This window comes from Mauremys reevesii, linkage group 24, assembly GCF_016161935.1.
Source record: "Mauremys reevesii isolate NIE-2019 linkage group 24, ASM1616193v1, whole genome shotgun sequence".
NCBI lineage: Eukaryota > Metazoa > Chordata > Testudines > Geoemydidae > Mauremys > Mauremys reevesii.
This window is the reverse complement of record NC_052646.1, coordinates 7,681,394-7,704,580: the sequence shown is the minus strand read 5'-3', so window position 1 is coordinate 7,704,580 and position 23,187 is coordinate 7,681,394. Positions and strand designations below refer to the sequence as shown.

Sequence of the window (23,187 nt, the reverse complement as noted above, 5' to 3'; positions counted from 1 at the left end):
GCACCCTGCAGCCCAGCACACTTCAGGAACTCTGGGCGTGTGACGGCGCTGCAATGCGGCCACCTCTGGTGTGGAACGTGGCAGCCGTTCAACACAACAGGGTGGGTCAAGGGAACCGAGAAGAATTTTGTATGCAAGGGAATATTAGCGAGGCCGAATAGAACGAACTAGGGTTTTATAGACTGGGGGGTGGGGAGGTGCCAGAGGTTAACGTGGGTTTTACTGGGTGCGAGGCAAATCTACACAGCTATTGGTCCAAATGGGGTAACTGAAAAAATACTAAATACAATCCCAGCCCTTTAAAATCCCTCCAGTTCTCTCCTAGTGAATTACACTGAGTTCCAGGGCCACGGCTCTTTATATACCGATCCTCCCTGTGCTGCTCATGCTCCCCCAGGGTCGCCGCCTGGCATACACAGCGCACTGATCCTGGCCGGGCCGTGGCACGGTGCAGGTATCAAGTCAGCACGTCTAACCCTGGAGCACCGGCAACACGGGAAATGCCGCACACTCAGATCAACAGACCCAGGCACGGCCGCTTCCCCGGCAAGCTCAGGGCGAGTGGAGACTCTGCAAGGCACCAGAGCCACCATCAGGGGGCGGCAGGGAGATGACGGACAACAGACTAAGCAATGGCAACCGTCTCTGCTCTGCTCTGCTCTAACCAGGTCCGGCCAAGGAGAAGCATAACTGCATTCAGCTGCTGGCAGGCCCATGTCATCCTGTTTTACAGGTGGGGAGATGGAGCTTCAGAGCCCAGGAAAGGGATTTGCCCAAGGTAACACAGCAAGTCCCAGGCAGAGCTGGGAACAGAACCCAGGAGTCCTGCTTCTCAGTATCCTTTGCTATAACCACTAGACTGCACTCCCTTCCTACAACCGGGACTAGAACCCAGGAGTCCTGACTCATAGCCCCCTCTGTGATAACCACTAGACAGCACTCCCTTCCTACAACCGGGACTAGAACCCAGGAGTCCTGACTCATAGCCCCTTCTGCGATAACCACTAGACCGCACTCCCTTCCTACAACCGGGACTAGAACCCAGGAGTCCTGACTCATAGCCCCCTCTGCGATAACCACTAGACCGCACTCCCTTCCTACAACCAGGACTAGAACCCAGGAGTCCTGACTCATAGCCCCCTCTGCGATAACCACTAGACCGCACTCCCTTCCTACAACCGGGACTAGAACCCAGGAGTCCTGCCGCCCAGCCCCTTCAGCTGACCGCTAGGCAGCGCTGCCTCCCTGATGGTGTGCATGGCGAAGCTCAGTGCACACCCGGCGTGTGCCCGGCTGCAGAGGAAGGGCTGGGCGGAAGGAGGGCACTCGCACACCTGCCGTGGAAACCCTTGTGGTTTGCCCTGCACCTGCACAGAAAGGTTTCCGGCCAGTTCCCAACCCCAGCGCCAGGGGCCCGATGCATCGGCAGGGCACGCAGCTCCTGGGGGCACAGACGCCTGCTGTCTCTGAAGAGCAGCAAAGCAGGCCCTGGCCGAGGGGCACCCCACAACAGTACAGGCCTCCTGAAATGCCTAGGCCCTGCAGGGGGTGAGATGGGTGCCCATGGCTCACCAAGTCTTTTGGTCTCTCAGCTCAGGGTCCTCGTCCTGGGGGAGGTGCAGGGAGGGGTCCCCTAGGAGCCAGACGGGACCTGGCCCCCCTCAGCTCACGGAAGCAAGGCTCGAACCGGAGAGGCGGCAGGTTCTCCAGCCCCACGCGCCAGCCAGGGCCCTGCTAATGCCCGCCCCCACCCACCCCCTCCCAGGCACAACGCAGACACCAACGGAGCCGCGCAGCCCGCTGGGAAGGGCTCAGCTGATTCAACGCCCACTGCCTTGGCATGGTCCCCATCCCCCCAGCCAGATCCCCACCCCCACCCCCGGGACCCTCCTGAGGAAGTGGCCTGCACCCCCCCGCCCTGCCCCCAGCTCAGCCCCAGGGCAGCTGTGCTTTGGTTCTCTCCCTGTGGCGAGGTGGGGGGAGGGGGACCAGCCTCTGCAGCAGGTGGGCTGGGGAGAGAGCACCCCCTCCAGACTTCCTCCCCGGCCTCAGGAGCATTCACACCTCGGGACGAGTTAACCGCAGCGCTGTGAAAACCAAACCTGCCACTCACCGCAGCGCCTGCCTTTGCCTCGCCCCTCCCTCCCCACCGCGCACGGCAGGGGCTCTGGCTGAGGGAGCCCCCAGGCAGAGCCAGGGAGAAGTGGGCCCCCCTCCCCTCCTGCTGCCAGCCCCAGCGAGGCCCAGCCAGCCCCAGCAGCAGGGGGTTAAACAGGGCAGCCCGGCGAGAAAAGGAAAGGCAGGGGCAGTGCACCTCCGGGACGCCCTGCTGCAAACAGGCGGGCACCCAGACCTGGAGCTTGCCAAGGCAGGGCTGGCTCTGAGCATCTCAGGGCTGGGTAGCCACTGCTTGCCCCGAGCGCCCAGTCTAAGCCAGAGGCGAGGCCAGGAGTGGGTGCAGGATGGAGGCTTTGGTCTTCAGGGGCAGGTTGCTGTAGTCACCAGGGCCTGCCACTAGGGGGTGAAACAACCACTGGCACTAAGCCCCCGTAGCTGGGTGTGCCTTAAGACCCCACAGCTGGTTGCGCCCTTAATCTCCCTCCCCAGATGGGTTGAGACCCTCCATCTGCCACCTACCACCACAATGCCCTTGAGCAGGCACCGAACCCACAGCCCCCTCATTCCAAACGCACGAGCCTCAGCTGCAGCTCATCTGTTAGCCCAGAGGCAGCGGCCGACTCAACCTCTTTGCATAATCCAGCCACCAGAAGGAGACAGAGCACACCAGACGATACTCTAATGATGGCAACTCCCATGCTTCAGGCCTTCAGGGTCAGGAAGGAATCGCTGGGCGGCATCACAGGGCTGGACACGTGGCCTTTCTGTGCAGCACCAAGCGCTGGCTGCTGCTGCGGGGTTTGGCAGGCACAGATGCAAGAAAAATCTGGCATGCAAGAGACCTGCGAAGCCGATATTGCAAGGATGGTGTTTACCCAGCCCTGTTTGGAAACATCCCCGTTTCCGTCGGCCCAGCCAAAGAGACGTTGGAACAGCAAGTACAGGAGGAGCTGGGTGTAATATATGCAAGATCTATCAGCTCCTCTTGGGAGCGAGGGGGGGCGGTGTCTGGGTTCTTGGCCTCCATCCTGCTTCTCCCGACGGCGCCTGCCCGTGCCCCAACGCACCAGCTCGTCAAAGCTGGGACAAGACTGTTCCACCACCTGCTAAAGATCTCGCCCTCCCGCGTGGGGCAGTTCCTAAAGACACACGTTCAGCTCTGGCACCCCCTGCGTGGGGGGGAACCTGGGGCACTCTGGACCAACGTCCCACTTCCGCTTTGAGTAGCTTGTGTCGGCCGAGTTCACTGGACCCCTCCATTTTCACCACCCGTTCCCAAGGTGCCACCCTCCCCTCCCCCTCTATGTCAACCCGCACCCTCCCCTCCTCCCTCATAACAGGGGCTCTGGGTGCCCTCTCCCCACGCCAAGGGTTCTTTGTCCCCCATCGCCCCCTTCCCCTTCAGGCTCCCTAGCATTTGGCTGTCACGTGACTGTTCAGGGGGGCTGTATCTCGGGAATCCCTGGCTCAAATAACTCCCATTTTGGACCAGCAGCCCTGCCCCCAGCCCCACCCCGGCGAGGCCCAGCAGGTGGGTTTTACAGCCCTGAGACAAAGCCGGCTGCTACGTGGTACGCGAGCTGCAATGGTGACTCTACCCTGCTGTCACACAGGTGACCAGACGGCATGAGCCCGTTTCAGGCGTGAGCTGGCTGCATCTACATTGCAAGAAGAGGCCACAGACTAATATCAACCAGCTACTGAGCTCCGGGGTATTACAAGACTCTGTAATTAATTAACCAACCTCTCCCTTGCTTCTTAGCCCTTTATAAACAGAACCGTAGTCATGAGCAAGGAACTGCCCAACTCCCGAAAGTCAGCCAGGTATCACTGTCCACACTGTACAGGAGGGAAACTGAGGCACGGTGCCTGTGCCTGGCTTGATTTCAACACTATCAGGAGTCCTAGTCCCCCGTGCTCAGCCCACTAGGCCACGCTGCGTCTGCTACAACACATCCCCACATGAGCCAAGAGAGTCTAGGCTGTGCTGGGCTTTGCAAATCTTCCTTGTGCCTCAATTCGGGGCAGGGCCCGAGATCCCCATTGGGGCAGGATGCCTGGGACAGTGCAAAGGTGGAGAGGCCCGTTGGCGGGAATTGTACTTACATGTGTGCGTCTTCTTCATGGCGAGCGGGCCTGCAACCAAGAGAGAGACGGGGTGAGACGGCAGCAGCAGGATCCCTGCAGGCATCCCCCCAACGAGCCTGCCATCTCTCCCAAATGGCTACTGAAGCTGCATGGGGAAATTGAGGCACCAAGAGGGCCCACCAGCCCCTTAGAATAGAACCCACGGGACTGATTACCAGTCCTCCCAGCCTCAACTAACCCACTAAGCCCCCAGGCCTCTCCCAGAGCTGGGAACAGAACCCAGGAGTCCTGACTCTCGGCCCCCCCCCGCTCTAACCACTAGACCCTCCAGGAGAAATGCTCTACAACCCATTCCCTACCCCAATTTATCCAGCACCTCCTGCTTTGAGTGAAAATGCCCCAGGGGCCAGGCCTCACTGCAGACCTTACAGCAGAGACCAGTCAGAGAACTGGGGAACGACCCACACGAAGCGCTCGGTGTGTCAAAACAATATTATTATCGCTGTTTGCACTGGGGTAGCGCCGAGGTGTCTCATTCGTGAACCAGGTCCCCACGGTGCTAGGTGCTGTACATTATTGATTAGGTGTATTACAGTAGCACTCAGGAGCCCCAGTCACAAACCAGGCCCCCCCCCGGCACCAGGCACTGTACAAACGCAGAACAAAAAGACGGCCCCCACTCCAAAAAGCTGACAATCTAAACGCAAGACCTGCCGGACCCAGCCAGCTGGGGGAGCGCAGTGAGCACCCCCCTGCTCGGGTTGGAGGGCCGGGCTCGCAGCATGGCCGCAGGCCAGAGCCGGCGGAGGAGTTCTGAAGGTGTAAGGAGGGCCGGGAGGGAGGAGATGAGCTTGTTTCACAGACATTTGCGGCGAGCTCCTCCCAGGCGCATGGGGCAGCACGGGAGAGCGCGCCAAGGGGCTGGTGTGAGAACGGACCAGGTGGGCGCTGGAGGCTGGGACCATGGGCTGAGCGGAGGGGGGAGTGAATGCAGGATGGCAGGGAGGGAGGAGACAGGCTGCCAAGGGCCTGGAAGGGCAGCCAAGCAGCTTGCGGTGGACGGGGCAGCCAGAGGAGGGAAGCGGAGAGGGGGGTGAGATGGGAAAGCCCCAGGCTCGGAGGACGAGGCTTGCAGCGGCCTGCACGCGCCAAGGCCAGAGAGGAGTGGGGCAGGGTGGTGCCGCAAGACACCGAGGGCCGGGGCGAGCTGAGAGGAAAGACCAGAGCTTTTCATTATTCAGTGGGAGCCATCGCTTACTGACTGATCTCGCCCCATAAGCACATGCCCACCACCCTGATTAATAACTCAGTGACGGGGTGGGCATTATCAGACTGATTAATAATTAACTCAGGAATAAGCTATGCCGCACTGTTCCAGGTGGGACGGTAGCGGGTCTCAGAAACCCCCTGCAGTCACACAGTCGTTAGGGGGCAAGCTTGGGAATCGGGAGACCCGGGTTCAAGTCCCTGCTCTTCCACAGACTTCCTGCGTGACTTTGGGCAACTCACTTAGCTTCTCTGTGCCTCAGTTTCCCCCTGGACAATGAGACTAACTGCATGTCTTGCCTCCCAAGGTGGGGGGATGAAGCACTTGGTTACTAAGATAAGGGGGGCCACGTAAGTACCTCAGATAGATGGGGGTGCACGGGAGTGGATGGAAAGACAGATGGTGGTGTATGGAGATGGATGGACAGATTGATAGGGTTATAGGTATAGATGGGGTGCGTGGGGATGGATGGACACAGGTGTGGGTAGGAGTATAGATGGAGAGACGGCATGGGGATGGAGAGATGAAGCTGTCTGGGTAGACAGTCAGACAGAGGGAGCTGCATCGGGGTGGATGGGGATGGACGGCTCGTTTTCTCTTAGGGCAGAGCGGAGGAGGACGTAACCAGGCAGGGACAACCCGCTTGGTCGTCCAGCTTCCTCGGGGACTGGAGAGACGCTAAAACTGCACAGAAAGGCCTTGTGCTCCCAGGCAGCAGAGGGCATTGAGGGCACTGCGCAGGGCAGAAATCCTGCTGCCTGTGTGGGACCGGACGGATTCTGGGGGCTGGTGAGAGAGGCATCAGCATCGATACCCCCTGGAATCGCACATCTCGCCGGAAGGGCTCCAAGCGCGCCACAAAACATGGGGCAGGATCAGCCCCCCCGACACGCCCAAGGTCACGAGTCTGTGGCAAAGCTGGGAATGGAACCCAGGAGTCCTGACTCCCAGTCCCACTGCTCTAACCACTGGACCCCACTCCCTCCCTCTGCAGAACTTGCCAAGCCTGCTATGCTCTAGGACCCTGCGGGGTCAGTTCTACTAGGGAGCATGTGGGGCAGACCACAGCCCAGCCCAGCCCAGCCTGCCTGCGCCCCACAGCACCTGGACTCGGGCAGCACGAAACCTCGTGCCCCCTGGGACTGAGCCACAGAGACGCAGCATCCTCCCCCTCAGCCTCCCCAGCACCCACCTCCCTCCCCTCCTCCGTGCTTTGTAATTTACTTAGAGAGTTTCCACTTCCCCTCCCCCTCCAGGCACCAAGGTACACCCCAGAGCTGGGGGACAGGGGTAGGGCTGGGATCGAGGGGGCATCGGCAGACCTAGGGAGCCCACATCTGGGATAGTGAGAGAAATATCTCAATCCTGGGCCGCAGCCCCCTCCTATCGCAGCCCTAGCCCCCCAGCTCTGCCCGTGCCCCTCAATCCCACCCCACCGGCCCCTCCTATCCCAGCCCCGCCCCCCCGCACTGCCAGTGCCCCGCAAACCCCACCCGCAGCCCCCGCCTCTCCCAGCCCCGCCCCAGCTCTGCCCGTGCCCCTCAATCCCGACCCGCAGCCCCTCCTATCCCAGCCCTGTCCCCCAGCTCTGCCCGTGCCCCTCAATCCCCACCCACAGCCCCCAGCTATTCCAGCCCTGCCCCCCAGCTCTGCCAGTGCCCCTCAATCCCAACCCGCAGCCCCTCCTATCCCAGCCCCGCCCCCAGGTCTGCCAGTGCCCCTCAATCCCAACCCGCAGCCCCCGCCTATACCAGCCCTGCCCCCGCTCTGCCCGTGCCCCTCAATCCCAACCCGCAGCCCCCTCCTATCCCAGCCCCGCGCCCCCGCTCTGCCCGTGCCCCTCCATCCCGACCCGCAGCCCCCTCCTATCCCAGCCCTGCCCCCCGCTCTGCCCCTCAATCCCAACCCGCAGCCCCTCCTATCCCAGCCCCGCCCCCGCTCTGCCCGTGCCCCTCAATCCCGACCCACAGCCCCTGCTAGCCCAGCCCTGCCCCCAGCTCTGCCCATGCCCTTCAATCCCAACCCGCAGCCCCTCTTATCAAAGCCCGCCCCCAGCTGTCAGTGCCCCTCAATCCCAGCCCTGCCCCCCAGCTCTGTCAGTGCTACTCAATCCTGACCCGCAGCCCCCTGCTAGCCCAGCCCTGCCCCCCGCAGCTCCTGTCAGTGCCCCTCAATCCCGACCCGCAGACTATAACAAAGGGTTAATTGCGCCTCCACCCCCACCCCCGAAAGGGGAAATCAATCTGATTAGCTTGCTGAGCACTGGGGCGCGGAGAAAGCCGCAGGTTCGCCACGCCACCCTCCTAAGCAGCTTTGCTATTTTCGCTCCTCGCCTTAACCCCCACGGCTCCGGGGCCATCTCTGCGCAGGGCTGGAGCCGGTTCCCCAGCATGGGGCTGGCCGAGCGGCCAGAGCTCCCCCCAGAGGGACCCACCCAGGGTGGGCAGTTGGGGCTGCAAGGTGCACTCAGGACCCTGTGTGTCCTCCGCTGCGGCCGGAGAGTCCAGCCCTGTCTGCAGGGGAAGTGGGTCTGGCCTCAGGCCTGGCCCTTTCTCCCCCAAACAGCTGGTGGTTTGGGGGGCTGGAGGGGGGGGCTGCCTTACTAGGAGCTGAGACCGTCCTGGCTCACTTTGCCGAAGCTGGAAGTGGGGACCTCCCTCACACCCGCCCCCCAATTCACGGCCCTCTCCCCATCTGGGACGTGCTCCCCACTCAAGGGCAGAGACACTTCACAGCAACCGGAACTATCAAGGGGTCTGATCCCCCTCGGGGGGAGGGAGGGAGGGTAACAGGGGCACCGATCCCTCTCGGGGCGGGTCAGCCGTGGCACCGGGCATGTGATGGGCAGAAAACTCCAGAGTTTACTCCTGCAGATTTTAGTTAATTTCCCTTTTCCAAGCCCCCCTCCCACCCTCACAGGCCGGAGCGGAGCTGGCCCAGTGGGCCTTTCACAGTGTTTGTGGGGTGGGGGCGTTTTTGAATTTGTGGTAGGGACCACGGTGCTCTCGTCCAATCAGGCAGCCCAGCCAGTGGCAGGCGGCCCCCGCCTCCAATCAGAAGGGCTCACGTACCAGCCACGTGCGGGGCCGAAAGTTAGTGGCACAAGATAGTGAAGAATTGGAGAAAAATCTCAGGCCGAAAGAGACGAGATCCCCCCCCCTCCGCTCTTGTACCCCCATGGCAGGGGGTCTGCGGGACAGCGGCTGTCTCACTCTGGACCGTGGGGGGCCTGATCTCAGTCCTGGGGCCTGTACGGCCCAGTCCTGGGTCCCGTATGGCCCCTGGCTCTCCTGATCTCGGAACTGGAGCCCGTTCAACCTCTGGGTCCCTGTGGGGAGCCTGATCTTGGTCCGGGTTTGGGCAGCGCCTGGCACAAGGGGGACCCGGATCTCGGGGTGGGGGGAGATCTATGCAGCACCTAACATAACAGGGACCCCGCTCTAGGTCAGGGTGCAGCACTCAGCACCCTGATCCTGGTCGGGGGCCCTAGGCACGCCTGTACCGTCAGACCCACCCAGGGTCCGACCCTCTGTGCCACCCCGTGCCCACTCAGCTGCCTGCTGCCCCCTGCTGGGCGGGGTTTGAACAAGGGGAAGCAGGGCAGGGCGGGGGAGCATGGCCCAACCCCCACGCTGGCCTCGCCTGAACTCCCTGCTTACATAACCCAGCTCCTGGGCCTTGGCCACCTGCCAGCCACACGTGTCTGAGTCACAGCGCAGGGAGGCACCTGAACAGACATGGGGCCTGGGACCCTTCGCAGCCATTGCCTGCACACCCAGCAGCCACACTGCCTCCCTAGAGCTTTTTATCCCAGTCTGGAGCCACACGCTGAGATGCAGCCGCCTCTGGGGTGGGGTGCCAGGGCTGTTCAAACAGGGATCCCCCAGCCAGCACTGAGATGCAGCCGCCTCTGGGGTGGGGTGCCAAGGCAGTTCATACAGGGATCCCCCAGCCAGCACTGAGATGCAGCCGCCTCTGGGGTGGGGTGCCAAGGCAGTTCATACAGGGATCCCCCAGCCAGCACTGAGATGCAGCCACCTCTGGGGTGGGGTGCCAGGGCAGTTCATAGAGGGATCCCTCGCCCAGCAGTGAGATGCAGCCACCTCTGGGGTGGGGTGCCAAGGCAGTTCATACAGGGATCCCCCAGTCAGCACTGAGATGCAGCCGCCTCTGGCCTGGCCTGGCCTGGCCTTTTACATGCTGGACTGGCAGCTCTGCAGACCACAGGCGAGCTTCCTGCCACTCCCCTGCCAACCTGGAGGGACCCCCCCACACACCTGGGGTGCTCACTCTTGACGGCCGCTCCAGTCCTTGAGTCACCTAGTGCCTACAAGGTGGGCCGGGGGTGAACTCGCAATCTAGGGATTAAAGGATCTGTCTTCCCTCTCCCCCCATCCTCAATCCCAAGAACCAACACAGGACAGATGCCCCAACTCAGACTGTCAGCTCCTAGTGCCCTGGGTTCTGGTCCATGCCTGGAGCTCAGTGCAGTCAGTAATAACAACACCTCGCTAGGGGAGTGTGGGGTTCTGTCCTCCTCCTAGTAGCTGGTCTGTCTAAGAGGATAAGAGTCTACTATAGCTACCAGCTAATGGTGTTGCTCCTTTAGCTCCAGGGGTAGAAGATGGTGCTTGTAGCACAGAAGGTTCCAGGTTCATACCCTGCCAGTAGCTCACTGCTGGGAGCCCAAAGCCGTGCTTACATGGAGGAGGGGAAAAAATAGCCAAAATCCATGATCTGAGGCCCCTGCAAAAGCCCACAGAGAACCACATCCCAGGTCACTATAATTTATATTACGGCAGCGCTTAGAAGAGTCATATCAGGCGCTGCAGAGACACAAAGCGAGAGACAGTCCTTGTTCCACCTGAGATCAGGGCCCCATTGTGCCAGGCGCTGCACAGACACACAGCGAGAGACGGTCCCTGCCCCAGCTGGGATCAGGGCCCCATTGTGCCAGGCGCTGCACGACACACAGCGAGAGACGGTCCCTGCCCCAGCTGGGATCAGGGCCCCGGCGCACCGGGTGCTGCACAGACACAAGTCAAGACAGTCCCTGCGCCACAGAGCTCACAATCTACTACACAAAGGCAGGCTGATTTCTCCCCATTTTACAGATCGGGGAACTGATGCCAGTGAGAGGAAGGGACTTGCCAGGGCTCGTACAAGAAGTCAGTGGCAGAGCCAGGATTCAAACCCATCTCTCTAGAACCCCAGGCCAGCGGCCAGCTACCCTCTCTCCGCCCAGGAGAGCTGCTCCCATGGCGTAATGGTCGGCACTCAGGACTCTGGCTCCTGCAATCTGCACAGGGAGTATCCAGAACCCACAGCTCTTGTATAATCTCACACCTAGGCAAACAACACGCCCTCGGTAGGCAGCTATTACATAACGACCAACACACACACACCCTGCTGGCTCCCAGGGCTTCGCTGGCACAGGGATCAGACCTCTCCCCAGGCAGGGGGAGGATCCCGTAGGAGCGCGGCTGTCGGGGATGTGCCAATCGTTGCTGTGCAAGGTGCTGCAGCAGCTGACAGCTGGAAGAGCGGGGTGGGATGCAGACCCAAGGCTGCTTTGCTGGTCCCTCAGCTGAGATCAGCTTGTTGGACAGCGACCAAGACGCTCCTCAGTTCAGATCCAGATGGGCTGTTCCAGCATCTGGACTATTACTGGTACCACCTGGTTGTGTGATGGAGGCATAGAAACACCCCTGCCGAGATCAGGGCCGGGGGCGGCCGGAAACCGAGAATTCCATTTCGTCAAAACCTCATAATGAGTCGCATTCGGTTTGATTCCACATCGGGAGGGGTGGGCACAGAGAATCTTCTACAGAACCCCAGAATACCCTGTGCCCTAGTGGTTATGGGGTGCAGAAGGCCCAGGTTCAAATCCCTGCTCTGAATCAGGCAGAGAAGGGATTTGAATCTGTGTCTTGTACGCCCCGGGTGATTGCTCTACCCACTAGGCCATTGGCTATTCTGGGGTCACCCCCTCCAAAAATTCCACCCTGGATCTGAGAAACCTGCCTGGCAAAAGTTTCATCAAACCCGGTACGTTTCAGCCAACTTCACTTTAAACAAATTAGCATTTTTTGCCAACAAAAATAACATTTTGTCGAAAAAATTTCCAAACAGCTCCCATCAGTGCACCGTGGTGCTGGGTGCTGCACAGACGCACAGCAAGAAATAGGCCCTGCCCCAGCTGGGATCAGGGCCCCATTCTGCCGGGCGCTGCCCAGACACACAGCGAGAGACAGGCCCTGCCCCAGCTGAGATCAGCGCCCCGTTGTGCTGGGTACTGCACAGACGCACAGCAAGACGCAGTCCCTGCCCCAGCTGAGATCAGCGCCCCGTTGTGCTGGGTACTGCACAGACGCACAGCGAGACGCAGTCCCTGCCCCAGCTGAGATCAGCGCCCCGTTGTGCCGGGCACTGCACAGACGCACAGCGAGAGACCGTCTCTGCCTCACAGCCTAAACAGACAAGATAGACAACAGGAAGATCACAGTTTTCAACCCTGGAGACCTAAGCCCAGATATAGTGTTAGCTGCAACGCAGGAGGGTAAATTGGGGTGGATGGCGGGGATTTCACACAGCCAAGAAGTGTGTCTCCACATCTCAGACGCCATCCATCGAACAGTCGTCACTCGCACCAGGGCGACCGCCAGTGAGCTGAGAAACCGGCCGGGAAGAATAACTGGGAGCTTTTCAAACGTGAACCTCACCCCACGTCATAGCTGGGCAGAGAGAGGGAGTGACTTGCCCGGTATCGTATATTTGTATGGAGTCAATGGTGGAGTGGGAACCCAGGAGTCCTGCCTCCAACCCCCCTCTGCTCTACCCACTAGCGGCTGCTTCCCTCCTATAGCACATCAGGAGCCGAATTGAGATTAGGGCAGGAAGAGCAGAGGAGATTGTGGGTCAGATTGGGGTGCACGGGCAGGTCTGGAGTAGCAGGGGGCTGTGGGTCCCGACTGAGGGGCACTGGCAGAGCAGGGGGGTGGGGAGCAGGATTGAGGGACACCGGCAGAGCTGTGTGGGGAACCCTGGGCTGGGATAGTGGGCCGAGGGTCTGCAGGCTGAAGCCTGCTGTTCACCGTGCGCAGCGGGGTGTAAACCTGACCCCCCTACTGAGCCCACGGCACGGCTCTGCCAGGCCAGACGCAGCCTCCTCCAGCCCAACCCTTCCCCGGGCTCTGCTGCAAATTCCTGCCAACATCAAGGAGGGGAAAAAAAACTCACTAACTAAAAGCCCTGTAGTGAAATTACTGGGGAGCTGCTAACACACGCGCCAGTCGGCATGACAACACCCTGCCCCCCCCCCCCCCCCCCCACTCCCCACCCCACTGCCACAGGCTGGATTCTGGCTTCCTAGGGCTGGCTGCTGCGGCTGGACTGCCCAGGGCGGGGTGGGGCTGGGGTAGTGAGGTCACACGGCCCAGATGTTTGCAATGACACAGCCCAGCTGTGCAGCAGCTGCCTTGCTAAGGGCTTCTGGGAAGGCCAAGCAACCCTGCTGGTCAGTACAAGGTCCCAGTCACCTGCTCTGCGCCCCGGAGCTCAGGGGTATTAGGAGCAGGACTAGGCTGCAGATGGTGAAATTACAGCCAGGGATAAATGACCCACCCCAGGTCCTGCCTGGTTTGTGAAGGGGATGCTGGGACGGAGGCCCGGCTCCCCAGGGACCCAGGCATATGGCCGGCAGAAAGGGATGTGGGGGGTTGGGGTTACAGCTCGGGGGCGATTCGGCTTCGATTCCTGGCTCTGCCGCACACTCCCTTTGGCCAATCGCTTCGTCCCCCCGAGCCTCAGTTTCCCCATCTGTAACCGGGGGATCGTGACCCTTCTGCTTGGCTGGTGAGCCTCCCATCTAGGCATGACCACGTCCCCTGGGGAACAGCATGGGGCCCCTCCCCAAACCCGTCTAGCAGCCAACGTCTCAGGCGACGGGGCTCCCCCGGGGAGATGACCCCACCGGATGCTCTCGGCATTAGCCTAAAGTCTCATCCTTCGGCAGCCAGTTCTGCCGCCTCCGAGGACGTGAGCGCGGCTCCGGAGAGAGGCAGGCGACCTGGGAAAGGATACTGCTTAGCCATCACTAACCACCTGCCTCCGTTACGTCAATGCAATAATCTCCCACCTGCAGGAGCGGATGGGGGCCGGGAGGCGGGAGCGGAGAACACTTATCCACCCAGTAAACTCCTTTCCTTTCTTCGGGCTAATTCCCTGCTGCCAAGCGAGAGGGACGAAAGCAGAAAGGTTTTCGCCAGGCGTCACAAAGCAGCTCGCGGCAAAAATCCCTTTACAACCAGCCTCCCTTTCTCCCCAAGCCGGGTGGCTCAGGGCCACCAAGCCGGCGAGAGGGAAGGGGCTAAAGGCAGCGGATCCTGGAGGCCTGGCTGCAAAAGGGACAGGGGGAGACCTCTGGTTTGATTTACAATGCAAGGAAAGCGCAGGTTCCCAGCGCACCCAGGCAGGGCAGGAGACACTCCCTGCTGAGGGCAAAGGGCTGGTCTCCGCAGGGAAACTGACGGGAACAATGCAGAGCAGCTCTGCAGAGGCGACACTCTGTTCCGATCCCCCACGCAGGGGAGCCCCCACTTTGAAATGCTCAAGCAACACGCGACGCCTTGAACCCCCTGCACGGGATTGCACTCAGCACCGATCCCGTCCTGGGGTGAAATCTTGCACCCACAACGTTCCCTCTTGGAGCCCATCCCGCCCCCCCCCCAGACTCACCCGCGATGGGACAGGTCTGACGACAGCATTCTGCCCTCCTACCCCATCATTTGATGGAGGGTGAACCAGAGTTTGACAGACAGGAACCCTGTGAATCTCACAATCCACCCCCATGAATATGGGAAAACAGCCCCGTCTGGTCACCGATGGGGAAACTGAGGCACAGAATAACAGAGTGACTTGAGTGGCAGAGGCAGAACCAGAACACCTGTGCCTTGACTCCTGGCCCCTGTGCCCATGACCTGGGCATGCTCCATCCCAGGACTGCAGGCAGGACCCAGAGGGAGTCAGGACTCCCAGATCCCAGCTGTGGAAGGGACCAGGTATCAGGACTCCTGGCTTCTCTTCTCAGATCTGGGTGGGGAGTGAGGCCTAGTGGTTACAGCAGGGGACTGGGAGCCAGGACTCCTGGGTTCTATTCTCAGCTCCCCCCTCCCCGTTTCTCAGTTTCCTTTTCTGTGCAATGGGCATTAAAGTATGGACCCGGGAGGCCGCACTCCCTAACGTTACCCAGCGCTGTACATTCCTAAAGGGGAGGGTGGAGTGGGACGGACGCGAGGGCTGCCCCTTCCCCCAAACAGCCCCTGCTCTGCTTGCCACCCGTACGGCACCCGCCAGTAGCTCCTGCACGTCGCTCAGGAGGAAAGAGGCGCTATTAGGCGCTGCCGCGGCCCGCTGGGGCTTTGACAGCCAACATTTCCATGGCAGCCTTCCCAGCATTCCATGGTGCTGACTCAGCGGCTCCCGGTGTGGAACAGCCCAGCCTCCCTGTTCCCCAAACGGCCAGCGCCCCGCCAGGACACCGCGCCGGGCGACTCTCCAAAGCCAGCACACCCTCATTCCCCAAGCCGCCCCTGCTGGTCTGACTGGATCTTTGCTTCCCTGGCCTGTTGCTGTGGGCTGTTAAGGAGCGACCGGGTCCCACCCCAGAGCTGGCTGTTATTTCAGCTGGATGAAGCGACAGCCCCCTGGCACAAAGAGCCTCTCAGTGCAACGCAAACAGGGCTGGAATGGCCCCGCACGGCGGGTTACGAGCTGGCAAGCAGGGGCCCCTCTCCCCACATGCTCATACACACATGTATCTGCTCCCCAGGGGGAAATGCCCAGTAGTTATGCAGCCAAGAGTTTAACAAGTCCTTTACAAGGAGAAATTAACCCGCCAGGGTCCCCTGGCTTTAGATCGAAGCTGGCTGCTTTTCTAAAAGCTCTGCTCTAGTTCAAAGAGGAATTAATTCAGGGCAGGTCTCGGGCCAGTTATCATTCACAGCTCAAGGTCCCTGCTGGCCTTGAAATTTATGAATCTAAGCTAAGCGCTGTTCTGTTCTACAGAAGGGGAAACTGAGGCACAGAGAGAAATGATCTCCCCTGAATTACACTGCAAATCAGTGGCAGAGCTGGGAATAGGACGCAGGAGTCCTGGCTGCCATTCCCTCTGCTCTAACCCCTAGACCATACATTCTCCGAGAGGTGAGAATGGGACTCAGGAGTTCTAACCCCCCAGCCCTCCCTCCTTTAACCCATTAGACCCTAATCCCCTCCTAGTGCTGAGAATAGGACCCAGGAGTCCTGACTCCCAGGACCCCCACCCCTGTCTAACCACTAGACCCCACTCCCCTGCTCGGACGCCATGCCAAACCCGACTCTGAGGCAATGCAACTGAAATCCCCAGGGAGGCGTTTGGCCTAGCACAGCTGGATCTGAGGGTGGGGAGTGGGCAAAGCCCCCAGGGGAGGGGACCCACGGAAGGTGGCTCAGGGGTAGCACAGGACATTGTGGGAGCAGGTGAGGGTGGGATGGGGGAAGCGGGGCAGAGCTGAGGGGCGGGCAGTGTCTGTGCCGCGGGGAGGAGAGCATGCCCAGCTGCTGATGCTGATGGTACAGAGCTCAGCTTCTGGAGTGCTAATCCCCAGCTAGCAGGTGCATTCCACCCCGCTCCCCAGCACAGCTCCCGCCTGCTGGCCTCTGCCCCACGTGGCATTCACCAGGCCCCTATGCTGAGCCCATGCCATGCCCAGCATGTGCCCAGAAGCCCTCACCAAGGACAGCACCCGCCAACCACTCCACGCTCCTGTGCCAAGCATAGCACACACCCACCCGCTGCCCCTCCCATCATTGCGGGATCCAGCTCCCAAGCACCTAGCCAGCCTCTCCTCCCCGCCCCCCACCCCAACGCCAGCCACTTTCGCCAGCCCGTCGCTGTGGGGCGTGAGAGCCTTCTCCTCCGCATCCAACTCCCCTCTCCAAAACCCCACGTCACTCTGAGACTTAGCTGAAGGCACCTCTGCCCTTGCCGGCCTGTGACTTGTGAATCCTCCCCCTTGACTGCTATTCACTAGCCCTACAGGCAAGGGGTCGGGAGGCAGGTGTGGGGAGGAGACTGTAGGGACAGGACAGAGACTAGCCAGCACTGGAAGGGGCACAAACCCATCTAATCCAGCCGCAACAAGAGCGACGCCCATGGGAACGGATGGGAGGGCTCCCACTGGCTCACATGGGGGCCTAGATCTGACGGAGGAACCTTTCATTGCTTGGGCAGGGACCAGCCCTTTGTCCCAGGCCTGTACAGTCCCTAGCACGAGCGGAGTCCCAGATAACTGAGCAAGATGAGGCTAAAGGGAGCGAGAAGCAAAGCATCGGCATCCCATACTAGGAGCGGAGAGAGCATAGAGGGCCTGTCGTACCAGTGCAGCGAGATCTCTGGGCACGACGCTGACAGCTGCTCGACCTTCTTCCACGCTGGGGCCCCCAGGCCGGGTGGTCCCCTGCCACCTTTAGCAACCCCGCCCCACGTGAAGAACCTCTTTGATTGCACCAGATTCTTTATTTTAACTCGCTCCGATCGTTTATGAGCCGCTAGCCCACTGCTACGGCCCCCTGGAGTTCTCCACTGTGACCTGCACCCACACACGCGAGGGGGTCCCATCTCTCCCTCTCAGCCCCCAGCGGTGCCAGGTTATCTGCGGCTCCCTTCTCTGTGAGACGAAGGCACCACAGGCTTCTTGGGCCTGAAAGATGGAAGGAGCTGGTCTCCGCCCTTTCCAGATGTCCTGCGTCTGGTGCCGGGCTAATGAAGAAGCCCCTTGCCCCTGCAGCTGGGGGGCTGGAAAGGTCAGGGGAGGAAAACGAAGAGCTCCGTCTGCCAGAGGCGCCCACACGCTGATTGCAACAGGCCGCCCAGTGGGTGTGGGCCGCTCGGGCGCAGTTTCACACCAATTAAAGAAGGTGCGAAGCCTAGAAAGGTGGAAGAGGCGTCCCGAAGGCGGCACGGGCCGTGCTGCAGCAGCAGGCTGGGGACGCAGCTCACCCCACATTCGCTAGCCCGGGGCCCCTCGGACAAGGCACCTGGCTGAGCAAGGCCGGCGTAGCCCCGGTGGGGCTGGTCATCGCTAGCAACACTGCCCGAATCTGGATTGACTACAAGGGACGGAGAGAGGGGTGCAGACACGCAGCAGCTGCAGGCTGAAGTAGGGCCGGCATGGCTGGAGAGGAGCAGGGCCCATCTCGGGGGGGAGGGCAAGTGGGGCAATTTGCCCCAGGGGCCCCCACGAGAAGATAGTATTCTATAATATCGCAATTTTTTTTAATGGAAGGGGCCCCCAAAATTTCTTTGCCCCAGGCCCCCTGAATCCTCTGGGCAGCCCTGGCCCATCTCGCCCCGTGGGCAGCTCTCTCCTGGCAAAGGGGGAGCCGTGCAGACAGGCCCAATCCTGCCAAATGCCCCCCATCGATTGGCAGGATCGAGTCCCTGGTGCTGCCTGGGTCTCCCATCTCAGCCAGGCCCCAGCTGCTGAAACGGGGGCGACCCCCGGGTGGGGATTACCACGGGATTACGCAGCAGGCAGCGTCGAGCGCCATGAGCCGGCTTTGCCCCCACGCCACAGCCAGCGCATTAACATAATTAGCTTACATCCCTCTGGTTAAAAATAAAAGTGGGGGGGAGGGGTGCGTGAGCACGTGCAGTTTGCAGGGGATGGTGCCGCTCTCACTGGCCCTGTTTGTGAAGCAACCCATCAAAACCAGCCTCGAGCGGGGCTGGGGGTACCCCTCGGTTCCCACCGGAGCATTATTAGGTGCATTACGGTAGCACCAGTGCGGCCCACAGACACAGAGCAAGCGACAGTCCCGAAGAGCTGACAGTCTAAACGGACAGAGGGTGGGAGGGGAAACTGAGGCACAGAGGGGCGTAACTTGCCTACTCGGGGAACAGAACCCAGGTCCCCCACGTCAGCTACCCAGCCATGTTGGCTCTTTCCTGGCTGCAAATTCTGCGGCACAGCCCAAAGCCGGGTCCTCCGTCCCTCCCAAGGGCGACGCTGGGAGCCAAGCTACAGAGATGAGGGACGGGGGCACGGCTCAGTCACTGGGGCCTAGGAAATGCTGGGGATCCCTGCTGAAATGACGCCATGGGAAAATGGTGATCCCAGGGGAGGGCAATGCCCAGGCTGCTGCACTGGGCTGACCCCACCCTGAGCATTGCATGGGATGAAAAACACAGGCACCTCCCTAGCGGTATGTGCCACCGTGTATCCCAGAGGTGGTTACAGACGCCCTCGCCAGTAACCACACCTGGCACATGCTCTCGGCCGGCTGACCAGTCCTCGCTGCTACTCACAACATCAATTAGCTCTTGTATAACACGGCGTTCTTAATACGTTGCCACAGCGCCTTTCATCCAGGCCGCGTCATGCTGCTTGTAAAGTACGCTTGGCTGGTGTTGTTATGCCCTTCCTACAGATGGGGAAACTGAGGCACGGCCCCAGCGTCTCAGAGCAAGCCAACAGTAGAGCTGGGAATAGAACCCAGGACTCCTTACTCCCAAACCCCACCCTGCTCTAACCACTAGACTCCACTCCTCTCCCCAAGCCGAGAATATGACCTGACTCCCAATCCTCCCTGCTCTAACCACTTTGCCTTCCTCTGCGTAAATGCAACCAGCCTAGGATCCAAGAGCAGCTAACGCTAATTTCTCTCGCGCTGCAGACACTACCCCAGGAAAGTAACCAGGATCCTTTGGGACCTATCTTAAGGGAGCCTCTTGCCACGGGTTTGGTTTTGTATTGCTGGGCAGCCAGAACCTTAGTCCACAGGTGTCTGCTGGGATCCTCAAGGGCTCAGGGCATTCATATGCCAAAGCCTCTGCCCTGAGGAGATCTGCACGCCCTGGACGCTGTGTTCTCCCAGTGGGAAAGAGGCTTCGTCCCTCCACCACCCCACCCCGGCTTGAACCCAGGGTCTCCAACACAGCCACCCAGGCCCCTCTGTCACTGGGGTTGCAGGAGGAACTCCATCCCCCGGCAGCAGTAGGCTATTATGCATTAGCAGACCAGCCACCAGAGGGGGATGCGAGACAGGCTTTTCCACTGCCCCCAGGAGAGGTCCGGGCCCTGCAGAGGGAGAGGACAAGGGAGGCGTTAGGCTCAGGGCTTCATGGTTACTTGAATCTCCCACTGGCCGGGAGCTATCGGTGGTCACATACCTGTCTCCCATTACACCGTATTTGAGCACCGCACAATCTCAACATATTTATCCTCAGTGCCCCCATGTGAGGCTGGAATATTATCCTCATTGTACAGATGGGGAAACCGAGGCACAGAGCAACTAAGTGAGGAGTCCCAGGTCCCACAGGGAGTCTTTGGAATCAAACCAAGTCCTAGGCTAGTGTGCTAACCACTGGGCCATCCTGCCCCTCCAGTAACATGTTCATGTTCCAGTTGGGGCTCAGTCTCTGGGCCGGGCACTGAACAGCTACGGCAATATCCCTCCACCCCAGTCCTCCCCAGTGTGCGGGCACCTACCCTGCCAGCGCTGGGCCTTTCCAAGGAGACACCCACCCACCAAAGGGAAAACAACAGCCTTGTCTGCATGACAGCAACTCAGCCGGCGTTAGGCAACGCCAGCCACTGCCAGTAACCCTGGTGCCTCCCAGTGCCTCCACCACTACCCACCTGCTGCTCCTGCATGGCGGCATTAGCCAATGCCCTGGGGCCAAGCACATGTCCCGAGATCCCTGAGCTCTTCACCAGCACTCACTTAGCCTCATGACACACGGCTCCACCCTCCGGACAGTGACAAAGGGAAGCAGTAAACTGAGGCACAGAGCGAGAACTTGGTCAAGCCCCACAGAGAGTGGAAGAGCTGGGGGAAAAGAACCCAGGAGTCCTGACCCCCCAGCTCCCCCTTTGCTCTATCCATAAGGTCACCCTTTCTCACAGGGCCAGGGATAGAACCCAGGAGTCCTGACTTCCAGTCTCTGCCCCCTTCTATCCACTGGAGCTCCCTCCTTCCCTGCCAGAACCAACACAGAAGCCCTAACACCCAACTGGGAACTCACTCCCCATCCCAGTGCTCGGAACAGAACCGAGGGTTCCTAAAACCCGATCCACTGCTCCAACCACTAGACCGCGCTCCCGTCCCAGGCTGGGAAAGGACCCCAGCGCCCAGGAGTCCCAACGCGCTGCCCCGACCACACTCCCCCCTCTCAGCTCTGGGAAGGGGGTCCCACAGCTATAGGGCTGTGTCCCTACATCTAGCCACTAGACAACCCTGCTGCCAGCACTTAAAGCAGGTCCATAAGGGGATGCAGGAGGGTGAAGAGGCACTGACTTTAGCCTTGTGAGCACTGACTCAGTGGGGAAACTGAGGCACAGAGGCTAAGTGAACCCAGGTCACCCAAATGGCCAGGGCCATACCACTAGGCCATCCTGCCTCTCCAGGGTTTCACTCAGAGCCCAGCCAAGGTCTGGTCACCCCCCAGCTGGCAATGAACAGCCGCAGCAATATCCCTCCACCCGACCGTCCCCAGCTCAGAAGCAGGTTTCTGGGATTGGGGGAGGCGCTGTCTGTAAAACCTGCCTGGGGCCTGTGGTCCCTCCTCACGGGTCCTTCTAAAGGCACCACGGAGTCAAGCAATAGGCCACCATGGAAAACTCCCCACAGGACCCTCGCCTATCCCAGGCCCCACTGTCCTCTGCGCGGGGGAAGCATCTGTTGTCACAGGTCCCAGGCAGCAGGGAGTTTGCAAGCATCAGGCAAAGCTCTGCAAGCTGTTCCCCCCGCGCGGCATCCCTGGCCCCGCAGCGTGCTGGACTCTACGCCCCCCGAGGACACCAAGTGGTGGGGCTCGTCATGCGGAAGGCGTTTAAGAAGCTTCGCTCCAAGAGGCACAGGAGCCAGGAACAGTAACTCGGAAACAGGACAGGCTGCCACGAGATCTGTATCCACAGCGCAGAAAAGAGCCCACGGTCAGACGCTCCCTGATTTAACGCCGCGCCGCAGCTACCGTGCAAATCACTTACTGAAGGTTCTGGACAGAAGCAGCTGATTCTGTTTACAACTCAGGGAGAAAAGAAGGGGGTGGGGAACCTCACAGACTAGAGAGGCCTGAACTGTTAAAAAAAAATCCACAGGGACTTTACACCTCTTGGCACCTCACGGCAAAGGGAAACTTTATTAGATGGATTACGGCAGCACTTAGGAGGGTCCCAGCTGGGATCGGGTCCCCTTTGAGAGACAATCCCTGTCCCAAAGAGATCACAGGTAAACAGGCCAGACAAAGGAAGAGTCGTTGTCCCCACTGTGCAGATGGGGAAACTGAGGCCCAGAGAGGGAAAGGAATGGAACTAAGCTCTCCTGCTATAGGAGAGTGTCTTAGCCATTAGGCCATCCTCCCTCCCTAAGCAAGGGGGTAGGACACAGAGCCCCGCTACCACCCATCTAAAGGAGACTCTCCCTTCTGGCCGAGCAGTATAGGACGCATGACACACAGTTGCACAGTTCTGATCCTTGTTGGCAGAGGGCAGTGTTGCATACGAACACATACACTGCAGCGCCCAGGGAACGTTCCTGGCTGGCACAGCTCCACTGCCGATGCACCAGGCAGGATAGCAGAGGGGCACGGCTACAAAGCAAAACCAAGCCCCGGCAAGCAGAATAAACAACACCGGGCCAGAGACCAGGTTGCCAAGTCAACAAAATGGGACAAGATGAAGTGAGGCAAGAAGGTAAAAACTTCCCCCACCCATCTAGGTGCCCCCAGCAGAGGGGTCAGCCTGTCCCCGGGCATGCTGGGAAGCACACACAGGGCGATCCCTTCGATCCATCCATCGCTGCCAGATTTGGTCCCAGTCTCCTTCCAATGCTCCCCCCCGGCCCACTCCCGTGCACCCACCAGCGTGACACCTGCAGTGTTGCTCAGCCCACCTCCCCTGGCAGCTGCCACCGATGCCCACGGTGTCCTGCTGACACCCACTGGGTGCCACGACGCCCAGAGGCCTCTGCCCTGCCAGGGAGACCCGCTGCTCTCCAGCTTCTCCTACTGTCCTGCCAGCCACCACGATGCCCACTAGCCCCCTCTGCTCCCCCTTGCTAACTGCCCCTCACCACTGACTGCCCCCACCAGTCATACCCCCCTACCACCACGCCGCTTCCTCCAGACAGCTGCCCCGACACCCCCCGTTATCGCCTTGCCAGCTGCCCCGATACTCCCTGCTCCTCCTGACAGCTGCCCCGATACCCCCCGTCACCCCCTCGCCAGCTGCCCCGATACCCCCTGTTACCCCCTGGCCAGCTGCCCCAATACCCCCACTCCCCTTCACCAAACACCAACTGCCCCAATACCCCCCACTCCCTCCTGACAGCTGCCCCGATACCCCCCGTTACCAGTTGCCCCAATACCCCCCCACTCCCTTCACCAAACACCAACTGCCCCAATACCCCCACCCCTCCTGACAGCTGCCCTGATACCCCCGTCACGCCCCGCCAGCTGCCCTGATACCCCGTCCCCGCGCGCTCCCGGCCGCTGTGCCAAGCTCCCCCCAGCCCCACCTCTGCCTGCTCCGTCCCGCTGCCGCTTGCCGCCGCCGGGCTCCATGGGCTCCGCTGCGCGCTGGGGCCGGACCCTCGGCGCCTCTGCCCGGGCAGCCGAGTGCAGCCGCCGCTGGGGAGGGAGGGACGCGCCGGGCAGGGGAGAGGAGTCGCTC

The 23,187-nt window shown here is 60.7% G+C and overlaps 1 protein-coding gene across 1 annotated transcript in view; it reads right to left on the bottom strand.

Moving 5' to 3' along the window:
- Positions 1-23,187, bottom strand: part of RORC (RAR related orphan receptor C) — a 69,304-nt gene extending 46,117 nt beyond the window's left edge. The window contains exons 1-2 of the mRNA XM_039513235.1: positions 23,033-23,187; positions 4,225-4,254 (exon numbers count right to left, since the gene is read on the bottom strand). Of these exons, the coding sequence (XP_039369169.1) occupies positions 4,225-4,254; positions 23,033-23,078 (76 nt within the window). The 5' untranslated portion in view covers positions 23,079-23,187. The remainder of the gene's footprint in view (positions 1-4,224; positions 4,255-23,032) is intronic.